The sequence below is a fragment of the Eschscholzia californica genome, unplaced genomic scaffold, assembly GCF_041429995.1.
Source record: "Eschscholzia californica isolate CP2 unplaced genomic scaffold, dmEscCali1.0.p SCAF_6, whole genome shotgun sequence".
Lineage (NCBI taxonomy): Eukaryota > Viridiplantae > Streptophyta > Magnoliopsida > Ranunculales > Papaveraceae > Eschscholzia > Eschscholzia californica.
Window position 1 is genome coordinate 32,101,851 of NW_028238483.1, and position 18,486 is coordinate 32,120,336.

The 18,486-nt window shown below is 36.8% G+C and overlaps 2 protein-coding genes across 5 annotated transcripts; one reads left to right on the top strand and one right to left on the bottom strand.

Moving 5' to 3' along the window:
• Positions 1-4,557, top strand: LOC147533622 (Zinc finger C-x8-C-x5-C-x3-H type family protein). The gene is made up of 4 exons (XM_086645588.1): positions 1-500; positions 2,719-2,931; positions 3,133-3,257; positions 3,383-4,557. The coding sequence occupies exons 1-4, from the start codon at positions 441-443 to the stop codon at positions 4,353-4,355; spliced, it is 1,371 nt and encodes a 456-aa protein (XP_086501714.1). The 5' UTR covers positions 1-440; the 3' UTR covers positions 4,356-4,557.
• Positions 4,558-5,549: 992 nt separating this feature from the next.
• Positions 5,550-11,003, bottom strand: LOC147533623 (protein FAR1-RELATED SEQUENCE 5-like). Of its 4 annotated transcripts, none has more exons than XM_086645586.1 (6): positions 7,490-11,003; positions 7,203-7,269; positions 7,022-7,121; positions 6,870-6,932; positions 6,717-6,776; positions 5,550-6,149 (listed from the first exon to the last, which is right to left on the bottom strand). In XM_086645586.1, the coding sequence occupies exons 1-6, from the start codon at positions 10,449-10,451 to the stop codon at positions 5,652-5,654; spliced, it is 3,750 nt and encodes a 1,249-aa protein (XP_086501712.1). In that variant the 5' UTR covers positions 10,452-11,003; the 3' UTR covers positions 5,550-5,651. The 4 variants fall into 4 exon arrangements, with proteins under 4 accessions (XP_086501712.1, XP_086501710.1, XP_086501713.1 ...); XM_086645584.1 differs by having other exon boundaries at positions 6,696-6,776; XM_086645587.1 differs by having other exon boundaries at positions 6,686-6,776.
• Between the last annotated feature and the right edge of the window lie 7,483 nt (positions 11,004-18,486).

Consider the following 18,486-nt stretch of genomic DNA (forward strand, 5'->3'; position numbering starts at 1 on the left):
GTACATATTTATTGACGAGGTCGAGGATACACAACAAGTCCAAAACTTTAGACGAGAGCGCGCGAGAGGACTAGAGAGTTTAGAGAGAGAGAGAGAGAGAGAGAGGGTTATTATCTTTTTTCACCTGAGAGATTGAAGAAAACAATGGTCTAGAAAACCAGAGGCGTCTACCATGGTTTTCATTGTTCCTCCATTAATATGATTGAACTCCTCTTTGTCTAACGGATTTTACGATTCCCTAAAAACCTAATAGTTCTAACGTGTTCTAGGGTTAAGTCCGTCGTAACTAAAATTGGGGAAAAGAAAAAAATACTCCATTTTTTTAGTAGATTAGGGTTTACAATTAAACTAATAGATATCTTGATCGATTAATCGTAAACCGTTTCATAGATTCTGTAACATATTCAAACAAGGGGTACCCGAGATTTTCTTCTGCTAATATGATGGGATCGCAGAAATCAAAAAGGGTTTCTTGGGCATCAGATGCAAAACTTTGTCAGGTATACCACAATATCTTCAATTGAAACCCCCCCTTTCTTTTTCTTTTAAATCTTACATGTTTTTCGTTATTTAATTGATGTTTGTATATGAATTCATTTTTTCTCAACTTCAATGCCTAAATCGATTGATCTCCTTTTCAGCTATTATTTCGTCTTTAAATGATCGATCCAATTACAAATCTTTCTTAGTTCATAGCAGCTATTATTTCGTCTTCATATCCATTTGACAATCAGCAATGACATTGAAGGTTATATTATTAAAGAACATGAAGGATTTGTAAAAAAGATGATGCGCATTCGATAAAAATTAAAATTGTTCGAAGAAATAAACTTGAGATGGTATTTTATGATGTATGGTGAAGGTTTTTAATCTATACCAATAAGATAATAAGAAAGAATCAGAGTGATGAAATGTGAGTCGAGTTTATAGTTATAAGGCTTTACTTGGAATGATAAGCTTAATACTGATTAGAAGTTGACTTCTATTGTTTAAACACTTAACGACCATTTGGAAATGGATAGTTAGACGGCGACAGATTAATTAGAAACCGAAATGGGTGTTAATCACTTAAAAAGATACAGGAAATATAGGTGATGGTTTGACATATAAAAATATGTTTTACTCATTTTGGTTTCCCGAATATGGGAATTACATCGATACACGAGCCTAGATGAACGTAATATGTATAGTAACTAACGATAATTTACAAGAGAAAGAGATCTGTAACTGATACGATAAGCGCATGAACAAGTAAAGATTATAATGTTGCAAAATTAGCATCTTGTTTCCAAGTAAACTCCCAATTTGAAATCGATTGTGTCCATTTACCTCTTAGCAGAAAAAGTAATTCTTTATTGGTGCATTAACTCTGACAAATTTGAAAAAGGATAAAATTTTAAAAAATGAAGCTTTTAACGATGTCGTATATGTTAAGGCTAATTTTCAAGCTATGGCCTCAAAGCCATATCTAGAATGCATGTTGAGACGTATCTTTGATCTCTTGACGAACCAGTAGGGTATCTCTAGTTGGCGCAGTAAACTTGTGAAGGGAAAGAAGAAAGGGCAAATGATTCATTTTTTGGTCAAAATTAAGATATCGCTATGGACATTTTTCTCTCTTTCCCAAGAACAGCATGTCGGTGGAGTTCCTAAAAGGCTAAAATACGACTTATCAAGATGTTATGACCACCATGAAGTTTCCCTATTGTCTTTTCGTTTCTGGTTGTGTCTGCTCTGGGAGTCAATGGACCTGCTATAGTCGTCTTTCACCATGAGGAATGATGCTCGTTGTCATAATGTAATGCTGTATAAGTTTCAAATGAATCCACCAAAAAAGGAACCAACATTATCAAAACAAAACGGAAAAGAAAGAAGATATATAAATGCTGATTGACTATTATAAAAGATTCAATCTGAACGATTACCTAATTGGCATAATTTCTTCTATCCGAGATACAAGTGTTGTATCTCAGAATGTACGTTACTTTGAATATTATAAGGAAGTAATGCGTAAAATAGCTTGGAAATTTTTTTCGTAAATGTGCCCAAACAAATAACGAATTAACCTTGACGTTTAATTAATGTTATTATTCAAACTAACCAATGACCTTTTTGTGATATTATGATTTGAAGTTAGCTAAGCCAGCTCTTAGCGATTCTAGATATTCTAATCATTGAACAGTGACCCGCTGCAATTATAGTAGCTAGAAGTCTTCTGTTCATTTTGATGCAGTTTTATGTACTTTCATCTGTAGGCAGTTCAATACCCTTGCTAACTGCTTGTCTCGGTTAATCCTGGAACCAATAGCTCATCTATGATCATTCTTTATTTTGTTTCTAGAAGATCATTTATAGTCATATAGTAACGGTGCTTTCGTACTACTACGTAGTGAAAGTTTGCTGTTGAAACAAAGCTGTGGTAGAGTTTCAAACAGGCTCTGTGAGGAGGATAATATTGAACTCCTAATGATTCAAATTTGATGATGATATAAGACCTTAAGTGCAGATGAGATTATTGTTAAGCATGATGATCTATATATATGCTGTTTTTGTTGTATTTTGTCAGGATTTTGCAGACCAAGTAGCAAAATCAATTGACATTGATAGCTTGAATTGGTCAAGTCTTTTCTCACACTTAGTTGTCGCTAACATGACATCTACATGGTGTACTATGGACATATTAGTTCTCATACTTTTGATGCCTTCTATGTTAAACAGGTCAAGTTGTTCCTGTCAGAGGATTCTCCTTCACAAGTGGGACTGGGAGGTCAAGATCTCTTCCAAGCAAAGACTTCATTTCTATTGCATTCAACTGGGGCAGGATCAGATGACCATCTGCCGCCTGGGTTTGAAGGGGGAGCTCATTCTGCGAGTCAGCCGAAGCAAGAAGTATCTCAAATACCTTTGGTCAAATGGCAATGCCCTCGACGTGTAAGATAGTTCTATTGTTTGTCTTGAGATTTTCTGTTCGACCATTAATGATCTCCACTTATATACCAATTGAACATTGAATTATAGGCTTACAAGCATTCCATGTGTTTCTATTATGACAGTTTTCAGTAAATCCACATTGTACCAATTGAACATTGAATTATAGGCTTACAAGCATTCCATGTGTTTCTATTATGACAGTTTTCAGTAAATCCACATTGGCAAGTAGTTGCTGGGCAAGAAAGCAAAGAGATAGAGATTCAGAATCAGCGGGAGATGAGAGTGCTGGAAGCAGTTTATCCTCGGCCATCTGCCATACCCCCAAGGTGTGTGTGCCCCCGTCTCTCTCTCTCTCTCTCTCTCTCTCTCTCTCTCTTTATATATATATATATAGATATAGATTTTCCGTTCTCTTTTCCTTACTGATTGCATCATATAATCTTCCCCCCAGTCCCTCGGTTCCATTGGAGTCAGAAAATATTCCTTGTGATGATCGGCAAACTCCCTTGATTCCCGTCACTCCCATTGAAGATGAAGATTCACCTGATCCATCGTTCAATTCAGTATTAGCATCACCACAAAATCCTTCTATGTCAAAGGCACCGTTAGTGTCGCAAAATGGTTTGGGTCCTGGAGTTCAACAGATATCCCAGTACAACATGGTGATACCTCCAAACAAACCCAACCATGAAAATTCTGTTATCAAGCCTATCTCTGGTGTTGAGCCTGATGCAGCAGCTGCTGCTGCTGCTGCCTTTACTGCAATCATGAAAAGCCAGGAGCAAGGAAGCTTGATCGACCATGAGTTGCTGATCAAAATTCTGAACGACCCTAAACTGGTTGAGGAGTTGGTAACAGGTTGCGGAATCATAGCTTCCAATGCTAACCCACAAGCAATGACACCCAAACCCAGGTCACCTCCGAGGAACTTCTCGCACTCCCAGTCTGGTTCACTTCCTATACAAATGAACACTTCAGTTTCAACACTTCCTCCAACTGGACACTTTTATCCAGTGAAAAGTACAGGGATGCATCCACCACCGCCGGTGCCTCCACCACCACCACCTCCGCCTGGAAGGGGTCAGATCTCTACAGCTCCACCTCCAGTGAAGGATATGAACTACTATAAGAGCTTAATTCAACAACATGGAGGAGAAAGAGCAGAAGCAGAGGATCAATATCGCAACCAGCTGCAGCCACAGTTTGGAGCAAACGAAGAAACATTATATAGCTCTAACCAGAGGGATCAAAAAATGAAGATCATGAAGCCTTGCATGTATTTTAATAGTTCGAGAGGATGCCATCGTGGAGCTCATTGTGTATACCAGCATGACTCGTCCCCTCAGCAGAGGACGGGTAGTCTTCCCGAAACACAGAGTGCGAAAAGAATGAAAGTAGATAGAGAAATTACTGGAAGAACATAAAGATCTTGCAATTAGAATCACTGCAAGTAATTTATATCTTCCATTTGGTCATGTTATGCCAGTTTTTGGCTTTACTTGTTTTCCTTTTTTTTTTTCTTCTCCTCCCTTTACTTTTTTCTCTTCTCCTCCCTTTACTTTTTTCTCTTCTTCTCCTCCCTTTACTTAACAGTGAATAGAAATCCTTCATTACTTGTCTTTAAAATTTTTGTTATTGTAGAGCCTCTCTGCTGACTCTTAATATCTTCTTGGGGATTAGGATTTTGATTTAGAATATCTCATTAGGTGTTTTTTGTCATTGTCTAATCTGCCTTGCCTGTTTCATTAAAAACTTCAGACGTTATAATCTAATGGATACAAAAGTCAGTTATTTAGAATAGTCAGGTATCACTCAGTCAGACAAAAAATATATTCTAAAATCTGATTCAAGTTAATAAAGACTTCGAGTCTCAAATTTCAAACCTAATTTAGAATGAGAGAGAACCGTTAAGTTTTTTGTTTTACAGTAAGAACTACGAAGGCATCTTAGAATACTCTCCCATGTTTTACCTACAAAATATTATTAGTGTATTTATAACTTTTTTGCCCAACTGGGAAGTGAGGAAGTCATGTATTTAGTCGTAGTTTTACGTTAACTGATTATCTAAATCAATAATATATGCAAAAGCTTCTGCTTTTTCTTTTCCGTTTTAGCGATGGACTACAAGAATCATCATTACAAGACATTAATACTCATGAAGAGATGATTCAAAGATAGATCAAGATTCATGAATTCAATAAGCACTATAATTGTCCGAGTTGAGCCCAGAAGGCCACATACATCTCCTCTTAAAGGAGAGCCCTAAGCGGTCTAAAGCCCATCTAATCTATACCTAAATTCAATAAGTCCTAGAGTTGTACTTCCATGAAATCGAATATGAGACCTCAAGGTTGCAGAATAGGTGTCCAAGCACTACACCAAGAGGTGGTGGACTGCAAAAGCTTCCGTTGCATCTGACATACAAAGTGAGATAGATGTGGCACATGACATTTTTTAAGGAGGCACATTACATTACTGTTCGATCATTTGTCATTATAAGTATCACCCAAATCAACAAGTAAATATATCGGAATGCATAATTTTTTTTGAGTATTCTTCTATATTTTGTATTAATTGCAAAAGCTAGATTGCCAGAACAGAAAGAAAAACCGAAGAACTGAAAAACATCTTCCTTGTTGTCATTTCTGGAGACAGTTTGAAAATAACAAAAATAAGTATTACAAATGATGAAACCATCATAAATTACCTAAGAATGGAAACTACAAAGTGGGCATTTGATCCCAAAGAACCAGAGAATTCTTAGTTAACCCTTCATTAGCAAGCTTATCAGCCATGGAATTTGCTTCCCTATGAATGTGAGTGACTTTACCCAACACTAACCTAGAAATAACCGCTTCGATGTCGAAAAACATTGGGGTAAATCTCCAAGGAATTTCAGTTTCCCTCCTTAACCATTTGATCACGTGTTGAGAATCTCCTTCAATCCATACTGGACTTGATTGAAGAGCAGAGAGTAATTTCAATCCATTCCAAAGACCCAATATTTCTGCTTCAACTGTTTCAACTTCTTCGGCTGATCCAGCAAATGCCTTAACGATAGATCCATCAGGCATTGAAATGATACCACCATAGCCCCCTGTTCTTCTTCTTTCGTTTCTTATACAAATCTCTTTACTACATCCACTGAAATTGAGCTTGATCCATCCTGAGGACGGTAGATACCACGAATCTGTCGGTGGCCTTGTTACATGATTAACCTGATGAACGGAGAAAAGATAATGGTCAAAATAGATAAAACCATGAGGGTATAATGCAATACCCATATTTTGTCTTGAATCGTCAATCCAGAAGCATTTTAAATACTCTTAAATTTCACCAGAGCAAATGAAGAAAGGATTTGTCACTTTAAAGTTCACGCGAATTGAGCAAGGATGAACAAGAAGAGACAAGGCCATGCCTAGCACCAAATATGACCACTTTTTTTAAAGTCTTGATCCATATATATTTGTGATCAAGCTGTTCGGATTTTATGGTTAACTAGCAGAAAGTAACATATTAGAATGAAAAGCGCACACGAGTCAAACATAAGAACTTGAAAAAACTATTTTTTCCTGGAAATGGTAAGATTCGGACTCTGGTTTCTGTAGTGGAGAGACACACATGTTACTTACTACTCAAACCAAGTGAGCTACCCATATCACAAAAGGCAGAAAGTGTAATCAAGATCAAGTTGATATAGATTACCAATTTAACTAATGAAGTACCAATATTTTGTGGAAGATAATAAGCTTACAGGGTAATACCTGACTCTGCCAGACTCTCACCTGATTAAGGTCAAAATGGCTCGTATGAACATTTTGAATGCTAGGAGCAACAGTTAACTCCTGAAAGTTCCAAAGACAATGCAAGGTTCAGAATACAACTTCTTTTTGCGTCTTACGTAAAATGGAAATAAATGGCTCTTACCACAAACCCACCTGATTAAGATCAAAAATATTATTTTCGGAGGTTTGGATGCATGAAAGTCCAGCGAAAGGTTCCTACACAATGATATTTGGTCAGTTGCTGTACGTATTCTGTTATTAAGAGCTAAGTAAATAATAAAGTGGTAAGTTGGAGAATATGTTACCCCGAAACTGGAAGTCTCCGCAGAGTGATATTGGTCGTTGAGATCACTCAAGGGGCCAGAAGGGCCACATGCATATGCACAGATATTTGTGCACAGATTACTGCCATGAGTTTTTTGGTCAGTTGTTGTCAACATATAACTTGAATTTCTGTATTAGATCAGAATATTAACATTTACTCACGATAATCGATTGTCGTTCTGAGTTTCTTGTCCATCTTTTCCTCCAAACCGAGAAGGGTCATTAGTTTCTGAGGCCAAATAGAGCGGAGAACTGATTAGTATCTGACAAGCTTAGATGAACCAGGTTATAAGACAAATGACAGGAAATAAAATAGTTAACAGAACCAGTATACGTCATAGTTTACAGGAGCTCGTTATATATGATATTTGCTCACCCTTTCACTTCAATGCACATTTCTTATGGTTTTAAATATAGCAATAACATAGAGTTCAAAGTTTCAGACATACCAAGTGCCTCTCTCCCAGAATGTGAAGGTAACTCATTATGTTCGCCAGATTCAAGGTCTGTCCTAGTTTTCTTTTTCCTTTGATTCTCCCCCAACAAAGGGGCAGATCTTTTGGGTGGACGTCCTCTTGCTCTAATACGTGCTGGTTCACATGAAGCTACTGGACTAGCTGCAGATATATTCTGGTTGTTTTCACCCGCAAGACATTTTGAAATCTCAGTACTCTTAACAGCATCCACAGGAGAATGCGAGCTTCTAACACCCTGAAAATCATATTGAGAGATAACTATGTCTTCCTCAGAAACCTTTTCTAGTTCGCGGAGTTTCATTAGGATACCACACCTTGCTAGTTGATAAGCCTTCATGGACAAAGCACCTTTAGCGGAAAGGTTAAACGCCAACCGACAGAGATCTTTGTAACGAAAATCTAATGATTTCTCACAATCATCTTTCATGTCCCCGTTACTTTTGTCTAGAAGAATCCCACACTTGGCTCTTTTCGTCCACCTTTTTTTAATGTAGATGTCTGGAACCAACATAATATTAGTAGCTGCGAAGACCTTCAATATATGCCCGCAGAGAATACCTGTTGATTCAAACTTTTGACAACTACAAGTTACTTTAATGTCATTATCACAAGAACCAAAGTTAACAAGGCAATTACAGCTCTGCCCCCACCTTGACACTACAAATGTTCGAGTTGACTCTAATGTTTCTGTTTCTACAGAAACATAATTAAAACTATCAGAAAACTCCTTCTGAAATTCTTGAAATACTGATCTTGTGTAACTTTCTGCTACTTGTTTCTCTAATGGAAGGTCTGTTTTCAAAGTGGGCCTTGTCTGCCGGGAGATGGAGTCTTCATAACTTTCCTTTTCACGATTATCAAGGATAGCCTTTTCATATTGGTTAATAAACTCAGCAAGAGGCAGTGACTTGCTCAAATATCCATCAAAAAAGGAATGTATACTTTCACTTCGTTGGGGTGTCAATGTATCGGCATGGAAGATGTGTCTTGAGTAAAGTGGAACCCATTTATGTCGTCTTATGTATATACAGTCGAGCCATTCATTATCACGAAGTTCATACTTATCTAGCAATAATGCCCACCTTGATTCAAACTCATCGAACAACTGAGGCTCATAGATGCATTTCTTAAAATCAGTATCGAAGCTGCTGTCTTCTTTACTGTACAAATGACTCAAATGTTTAGGTGTGCTCTGCAAGATGTGCCATATACTTAAATGGTGGTGAGTCCCAGGTAAAACTTGTTTAATTGCCTTTTCCATCTCTGTATCTTGATTGGTAATTACTGTAACAGGATGATGCCCATTAGTTGCCTTCAATAGTGTCTCTAACAACCAAACGAAGGACTCCTCAGATTCATTCAGTACGATTGCGCAACCAAACAGGGCTGTTTGTAAGTGATTATTTACACCAAAAAGTGGAGAAAATGGTCGACCGTACATGTTTGCCCCATAACTTGTCTCGAAAGAGACCACATCCCCAAAATAACCTAAGTCCAACTGAGACTTCGCATCAGCCCAGAAGCAGTTTAACATTTGATCTTCGTCATCAACTTGTATGGCATAAAAGAACGAAGGATTTTCAGTCTGCATTTGTCTAAAATAATTGAGCATGATTTGTGTGTCTCCTTTATCTAGTTTCTTCCTCCTTTTCTTGTTTATTCGATTTCTTAAACGGGCTTCAACAAAGCCAATCTTCTCAGTCCCACCACTTTCTGTCATCATGTATGACATTGCTTTCTTAGGTCTTGCACTACCATCTGTCACCGAGTCTGCTAGTTGCTCCAAAGTTGATTCTAAGACCTTTTGGGTCCCCGACATATTTGATTCTCCTAAACGATCAAATTCATGGTTATGTTCCTCGATAAATTTTTGAACTATCCATTTACCATCAGCGCCTTTTTTCACTTCTAACTTTGCATTACAACCTACTCTTGTAACTGGTAAAATCCGAGCCCTCATTTTCACAACACCACCACCTATAACTTGTTTCCGGTCATTATTATCATTTTCACAATTTTTCCTACGATACCCTTCTTTTGAACAACAAAATCTACGAAAAAGAAGTGAGCCATCAATATTTGATCTACGGGTTTTATCTTTACGTACGATAAAACCCAAAATTCGGGCATATGCATTATAGAAGAGATATGCTTTATGAGGAGACTCAAACTCCATTCCTACAGATGGTTTTAGAACTTCATTAAGAACACGTTCTTCCGGAGAAGGAAGTTCGTCGACTCCGTTGCTGTCAGTAAGTCCCCGAGCAACTCGTCTACTCCTATGAGACCTCAACAAATGAGTTTCATCTAGACTAACACACTCATGGTTATGTTCTTCGACGAATTTCTGTACAATCCATCTTCCATCAGTCGTCCTTTTCACATCTAATCTGGCATTACAACCTACTCTCATTCTCTGTTGCATCTCTGCCCTTCTCTTTATATCTAATTTCGCCCGACGACCCATCCTCATAACTGGCTGAATTCGTGTCTCCATTTTCACTAGCAGACCATCTTTTACTTGTATAGACTTACTACCATTACCATTTTCAAGACTTTTCCTAGGATAGCCTTCCTTGGAACAACAAAATCGACGAAACAGACATGACCCATCAATATTCGATTTACGAGTTTTATCTTTTCGAACACTAAAACCCACAAAAGCAGCATATTCATTATAGAAAAGGAATGCTTTGTGAAGAGTTTCGAACTCCATCCCGACAAAGGGTTTTGTACAGGTAGATGTACTAGCTTCATCATGGGTATGATGATGATGAGAACTATCAGTATCAATATCAATATCAATATGAACATCAGTAGGAGGAGGAGGAGGAGGAGGAGTTACCACTTTATCATTTCCACAGTCAGCTGCGGCCACAGCAGCAAATATCTCACTATCAGTGTCTAATGAATCAAATTGGGTTGTGATTTCCATGTAGATGATATCTAAACCCTAGAAATTCATCAAATTAAGGGAAAAGATGGAAACTTTATGACCAAAAGCGTGTTTGATGTCCATGAGAGGGTGAATCGATCATCTGTTTTCCTCCTTGTTGTTTTTGTTTCTAAGAGAGATTAAATGACTACCCAAGTCCAAATTAACAGTAACATCATTACATTTCTAGCAAAAAGTGGAAGATACCAGAGATAAAGAGGGGGAAGGAGGGGAATTAGGGCTTACCTTGAAGAAGCTAGGGAGGATTTCTGATTTAATTTTAGGACAATAGAGAATGATTTTCTCAAATGAAAGAATCTCCAAATGGAGCTACCGTTTAGATCCTTTCTCTCTATAAAACGCTCGTGCGACATGTCCTCTTTTGATTAACTTACACAAAATAAGGGCACCTCCGATGGGACGCTCAGACCATCTCCAATCACATGGGACACCCAAATTAAAAAGGTGATCAATATGTGGACAACAATTTTTTTACAGTATATGGACAACTATTTTTTATTCCGGTGCGAGTCAACTATGTTTGACTTAGTTGACTTTAATTTAATAAGGGGACAACTTCATAAAGTCTTAAATATTAACAGTTACTAAGTTGTGGACCATTAAAAAAAATAATAGGTAAAAACAGAAAATTTAATTGTGTTCTAGAAGAACAAGTGTATCTAGTTTAGATTGTTTGGGTGCCATCCATGCTAAGCGTGTTACTAAAATGCCCATTCAACTGGCCAGGTGGATTAGGGGAGAAAGGGCTTAATCAGGTTGATTCACTCGTGATATTTGCCTTGAAGGGGGGGGGAAGGGGGGGGGAAGGGGGGGGGGGGGGGGGGGGTAAACAGTAGAAGAAGAAGATGAAGTTCTGCTTTTTATTTCCACTTTTTCTGTGTTCTTATAGTATTGTTAATGAATATGATGAACTTAAAAGATGATAATTAGTAGTAGTAGAAGAAGTGTGTCTCTCCAAAAAATTTCTCTCACTAGAAATTTGGATATTGGTGATGAAGTAGTAGTAGAAGAAGAAGAGGAAGACCAAACTTAGGGTTTATGGACAAAAGAAGGTGAGTTAAAATAAAACTTCTCATTATAAGAGGAGTTGAGAGAAAATAATAGAGAATTGTCTCTTAAAAATTGTTATCCATATAAAAAATTTAATTTTTCTAGTTGTTCACATAAAATAGTTGTCCATATAAAAAAGCGATTGTCTACGTATTGGTCACCATTGAAAAACTAGTGTCACTTAAGATGTAGAGTGTATGCTAAAAAAAATTATGGAAAAGGATAATTTATTACAGCATCACCAACCTAGGCGGCATGGGGAATTTCCAGCCCCCAGGTCCAACTTCAGTAGGTTGGGGTTGAACGCCCCAACGACCATGTTGAGGTTTTACATCCAGTCGTTGGATGTGACCCAACGACTAGATTTGGTTGTTGGACGATCCAATTTTTCTTATTTTTTTAGACAAAATATTATTAAAAAATAATTTTTTTTACGATGCTTATGACTCATTGATAATAAATAGTTAAAAACTTAAAATGCATTAATAGTCCAACATTTACATTAATAATCCAACGATCAAAATACATTTTTAATAATTCAACGACCAAAATCTATTCGTTGTCATCGTTAGATCTCGTATTCCACAAGTGTTCAAAAAGATCTGTCTTCAACCAGGTATGGATTTCCTGGCTTCTTACTCGACCCATACGTTCAAGCAATTCATCTGGTAAAGATTCTCTGTGATGTAGCAGACCCATTTCATATCCCTCGACATTGGTTGTAGCATTTGGTTCTTCGTCTCAATAATCATGTTATGCATTACGATACACGCCTTCATGATATCACTCATTGTCTTTACTTCCCACCAACGTGACGGTCTCCGAATAATTCTCCATCGAACTTGCAGTACACCAAAAGCTCGTTCAATCTTTTCGTACCGACACTTATCTTTTGGCAAAGTATGTTTCTTTCGGGCCACATGGATTAAAAATAGTTTTGACTAAGGTACTATTGAGGGTATATCCCATCGGTAAGATAATAACCCATATCATATTGTGTGTCATTAATTACATAATTAACCAGGGGACTCTGATAGTCTGACCCATTAACAGTTTATCAAAAATCGGTGAACGCTCAAGAACATTAATGTCATTGCATGATCCAGACATCCTAAAAAATGCATGTCATATATGGTGAACGTTAGATAATAACACATATCATATTGTGTGTCATTAATTACATAATTAATCGGGGGACTCTGACTCTTTAACAGTTTATCAAAAATCGGTGAACGCTCAAGAACATTAATGTCATTGCATGATCCAGACATCCTAAAAAATGCATGTCATATATGGAGATCTGACGATGCAACCGCTTCTAGGATGATAGTTGGGGCTAGGGGTGGGAATTCTGCACATGAGCCCGCACCCATCCACGGGCACCCGAGCCTAACGAGGACCATGGACGCCCGTTCCCGTCTCGGGCACAACCCGCCTAGCCTGCAAATTTTGGGGGACGAGCATGGGTTAAAACTTCTACTCGCGTATCTGTCCATGCTCGCACCCACTTAAAGTCGTCCAATGATAACCAACCAAATTACATCAACTTTTTGGGTTGATGAAGCCCAACAGTCTATGTTGCTAAGCCTAGTTAAGATGGTAAACAATATGTTTAAGGGCAACCATACCAACTCAATGCATTGTTTTGCAATGACCCAAGAGAATACTTAGTAGGTTATTGAAGTAATGTTTGGTTTTGCAGGAGCAAGGATAGGGATAAGTTTATATTGTATCTCATGAGAATTCTTCATCAGTTATCAATGTGAGGTTCAATTCTTACAAAGAACATCACAAATAATGTCTAGTTTTAATCCCAAATTGTCTCTTCAGAATTAAGAAAGGTGTTTAGAGACTTTATAAAAGGCGAGGAAAAATTGAATTGTTTCAAGTCATGAGCTTACCCGCTCGCCCATACCCGAATTACCCGAGCTTCTTAATGGGCTTAGACGGGTAATGGCAAGGTGAATTTCAAAATTGTCTGTTCGATGCTTCAAGTGTCCATAGACGCCCATACCCGCCCAATTCCCACCCCTAGTTGGGGCTCTAAGGTGGCCAGTGTAGGTTCCGTACCATACGACGTGACATTTACTCCATTCCCAATGCATACAATCAATATCTCTAGCATTCCAGAAAATCCTTGTGATTCACCAAGTGCTAGGAGTCTAGATATATTGGGATTCATTTGGATCCCTCAAGTATTTAGGGTCGAAGACATGAATGACTCCTATTGCAAATTCTCGTAAAGATTCAATCACAGTAGACTTACCAATCCGACAATATTCGTCTTGTGAATCTCTCGGACTTCCATTTGCAAGCATCTTCATTACAGATGTAATTTTTTGATGAGGTGACAATCCTTTTTGGCCCATTGTATTAATTCTTTCGGTAATTTTGGGCTTGTATTCCCCAGCAACTTTGAGAATACGCAAAAATAAATCGCAATTCATCCTGTAGCGTGCGCGAAACATTATATCATCGTACGTTCGAGTTTCGTTGAAATAGTCTCTCATAATGATTTCATGACCGAGTTGTCTTTTACGATCTATCTTTTGGTGACCTGATTGATTGCATTGTGCAGATTTACAGGTTTTCAAAGCACCAATTTACAGTTTCTAAACAAATCTAATCAAACTCCTGGAAACTAGAACTTACTCAAGGTATTTAAATGGTTTAATTCTACTTTCTACCTAAACAAGTACAAACAAGCACCCAAGAAACTAGAAGCAGCTAGAAACTATTATGTCCAACTGTCTATCCAGATTAGACCTATTATGTCCAAATGTCTATCCACTTCTGCTGCACTAGTGAATAGCATGAAACTAGAAGCAGCTAGAAACAAATCCAAACAAGTACTTACTCATCCTCTGCAAGTGCATCAATTCTTCATCTATTATGTCCAACGGTCTGTCCACTTCTGCTGCACTAGTGAATAGCATGAAACTATCATTTACAGCCTGCTTGTCTAATGTAGCAACAACCCATGTGAAAGCATCTTGTTCTTTTTTCAGTTGAGATCTTTCCTTTCTATCCCTCGGTTTTGTGTTCAATTCATTTGTATTTGCTATCTGTTTTATCTCATCAGGGTATTTGCTCAGTATTTCCTTATTAATAGTTAGACAGTAATTGAAGATCCATTTCTTTTAAACAAAAGAAATATAAAGTAAGTTAATGAAAGTATATTACTCTTAGTTCTTAGTAAGATTAAAGAATAAATGGAATGTAGTTGTATTGTTGAAGATCCATTTCTTTTAAAAACAAGTTAACAAAAGTAACTTACTTTTAGTTTTCAGTAAAATTGAAGTATAAATTAAATGTAGTTGTATTGTTGAAGAACTATTTCTCTTAAACAAAAGAAAATATAAAAATAAGTTAACTAAATTTTAGTTTTCAACAAGATTGAAGAGTAAAGAAATGTAGTTCACCCTCCAATGGACTGTAGTTTTTTCTTTTTGAACTCCAATGGATTGTAGTTCTTTGCTAGAAAACTATTTCTTTGGTTTCAAGGTATTGGGATTTTTTGTGTTATTTATGATGTGAATTTATTGTAGAAGTAACTTGCTCCCGTTTTAAAAAAAAACATAAAAATCGGTAAAAAAAACAGTAAGAAAATGATGTTGGGCAGACTATAGATTATGGCGCTCTGATCCCATATGAGAATTGGTATCAGAGCCTGGTTATCAGGCTATAGACTATGGTGCTCTGATCCCATATGAGAATTGGTATCGGAGCCTAGATGAAAGGCTAAAGATATATTACACTCTGATACCCTTTGACAATTTTTATCGGGCTATAGACTATGGTGCTCTGATCCCATATGAGAATTGGTATCAGAGCCTAGATGAAAGGCTAAAGATATATTACACTCTGATACCCTTTGACAATTGTTATCGGGCTATAGACTATGGTGCTCTGATCCCATATGAGAATTGGTATCAGAGCCTACATAAAAGGCTAAAGATATATTACACTCTGATACCCATTTGACAATTGGTATCAGAGCCTGAGCTACAGGATGAAGATGTACAGGCTACAAGGTATTACGCTTTGATCCCATTTAACAATTGATATCAAGGCTACTTGGACTTGGAGTGAAAAGAAGTTCCTTGCCTCCTAAGGCACTGTTTCCTAGCCTCCTAGGGTCTGAGTGAGGTCACACTGTTTTCCACCAGAGAATATTTGCTAGTTATGTAAGAGTATGAAAGACAGTAAAAACGTGAGAGGGTAGTGTGAAATGGAGGTGTTCCTAGTTCCTACTGTAGGGTTTCCATAAGAAAAGGAAATTTGAGTCATTTTCGCCACTTGTATCTCTCATACTCATATTTGGAAGGAGTGGGTCAGTTTGTTTCGACTTTCGACCTAGTCAATTAAAGTTACCTGTGGTCATTTTACATGTGATATAGGATCTTTTTTTTTATTGAGAAATGTGATATAGGATCTTAACACATTATGGCCCTAACAATTGTAATATAATATGTATATACACGTGTCTAATACTAAACATTTATGTGTAGTAATAAAAAAAATGAAAAACTACTAAAAATGAAAGAAAAAAAAAAGTAACATATATGGGTGACTTAGACTAAATCACATAGAAATATGGTACCATTTTACTCAAAAATTTAATTCTAGTCCTGAAATCAAAATATGTTGACATATTTGCCTGTTGGAATAAAATTAAGTAGTGGCATACTTTAAAAGATTTGTTTGGTCAAATCTGATTGACTCATTCTTTAGAAAAGTCAAACTCCCCTGAGACGATTTCCTCTATCCTTAGAGCTGCCCGCCTTAAAATCGAAACCACTCCAGAGCCGCTCCAAGTCCAGAGGTTAATTCACGTGCTTACGTCTATTCGCTTGTTTCTTGGTAGGAGATATACTTTTGGAATGGTCGTGACAAAACAAATCGTTTGATAACGTACAACGGTTAGAACTTCTCAAAGTCAAGTGTGGTAAATCGAAGTCCGCTTGAGATCTCAGCGGAAAAGACATAGACTGCAGCTAGCTAGAGTAGTAGCACTTTCTCTTTTGTTGGAAAGAGTAGCAACACTTAGTTGTCCAATTTAGTTGCTCCATGACCCGACGATGGCATTGGATGAAGGTGTAATTTACTCGAATATATTATTTCAGAGCATCAGAAGAAATAGGGAATCGTGTTTGTAGCTACAAATTTACCTACTAAGATCGGAGATGCTATGCACTTGAGGTGGTTGCGCGAGAAGTTCCCTGGAAGGATAACACCTATTGATTTGCTCGACTGATTGATACACAGAGAAACAACAGAAATGATACTCTTCCCGGCTAATTTCCCGGCCGAAACCCGGCCGGGTGAGTTGGCAAGCCAACCGAGCTCCTGACGTGGGGATTGATTTAACTGGATCTTTGATGGGAATCTAAAAGTGGTCCCTCATATTATACTGTAATTACCGATAAGGACATTCATAAAACCCTAGCTTCAACCCACTTTCCTTTCTCAAAAAATCACGACCAGACCTCTCCTTTCTCAAAACCGAGGGCTTCATCTTACTCAAAATCATCACAATAAAAAAAATCTCGTTATGTTGGTTCTAGACCTGAAATAGAACCAACATAACGATAACATTTTCGTGTAGCATTCTTTTTTATTTCTTCTAACATTCTAAGACATCATCATCCCTTTCTGCATCTCATTCATCTTCTTCAAGCATCATGTTCAATAAGATAAAATTGGGTTCATTTGTAGAGAAAGATAGAGGGTATAGAAAAAAATATATGGAAGATGAAGTTTGATAAGTTTGTAGAGAAAGAAGAAGATGGAGTTTGATGTGAGTTTTTAGAGAAATAGAGTTTTATCTATAGAGAAAAATATGGTTGTTGGAAGGGTAAAAAAGAAAAAAAATTCAAATTCAAATTTTAGGGCTCAAGAGAGCCTGAGGTCGGAGCTGAATTTTTGGTCTGAGTTGTGGCTGAAGATTTTGAGTGAAATCGTGGTTTTTAGAGCCTAAGACAGGCTTAGGTTGGAGATGCCCTTAGACACTCTGTAATGATGCAGATTGCAGGATCATTTACAATAGAGATTTTCAAGAGAGACAAATTAAAACTAAAGTGTCTTAAATAGAGTTATTTTAGAGATCTTAACCAGAACAAAAAAAAAATTAGAATGTTTATATTTTGTCACTTAATAGAGGGAACCTTAGTTTACACTTATCAACAAAGATTTTTTAAAATTTTCTTGAGTGTTTCATTAGGGATGCTTCTAGCATCTCTAAAATAGAGTGTCTATTTTGAGAATCTCTATAATAAATGTCCCCACATCATCACGAAGTATCAATAGTATATGCTCTAGTGGATCACTCAACTCTAAGATATTAATTGTCAATTCGAAGTTTTAGAGTTTTTGTCTAACAACTATTTCCAACGGAACACTCTGTTCGACACTCAATGATGATGTTGAAATTATTATTTTATAGACTCTTAAGAAGTAGCTATAAATTTAAAGTGTCATCTTAAGTGTCTGAAAGTGTCAACCCCTGTTCGACAAATCGAAGATATTTTGTGCACTTCTTTTATTCTGTTATTTTGTTTTACTACTTTATGTACTGTAATTTTAATTTTCTTCGTAGTTTGTTGTAATACTATCTTTATATTAATGTATTCTCAAATATATTTTTCCTTCGTAGTTTGTTGTAATACCTTTCAACAAAAAAAAAGTGTCAACCCATCAATATTTAAAATCCAACCATTATAAAATGTTATTTTCAAATATATTTTTCCTATTAAATTTAGGAATCAAGTGTCTATTAAACAAAGTTATCTTATAGATATCATTAGAGACACAAAATTGATGGTGTGTCTGTTTTTCTACGTAAGAAAAAGAATATGAATTGACACTCCTGAATTTTTAGACTTTTCCTTTAGTGTCCCATTGGAGATGTTCTTAATAAAGATTCTTTCTTAAGAGCATCTCTAATGCAACACTCAACTCCACA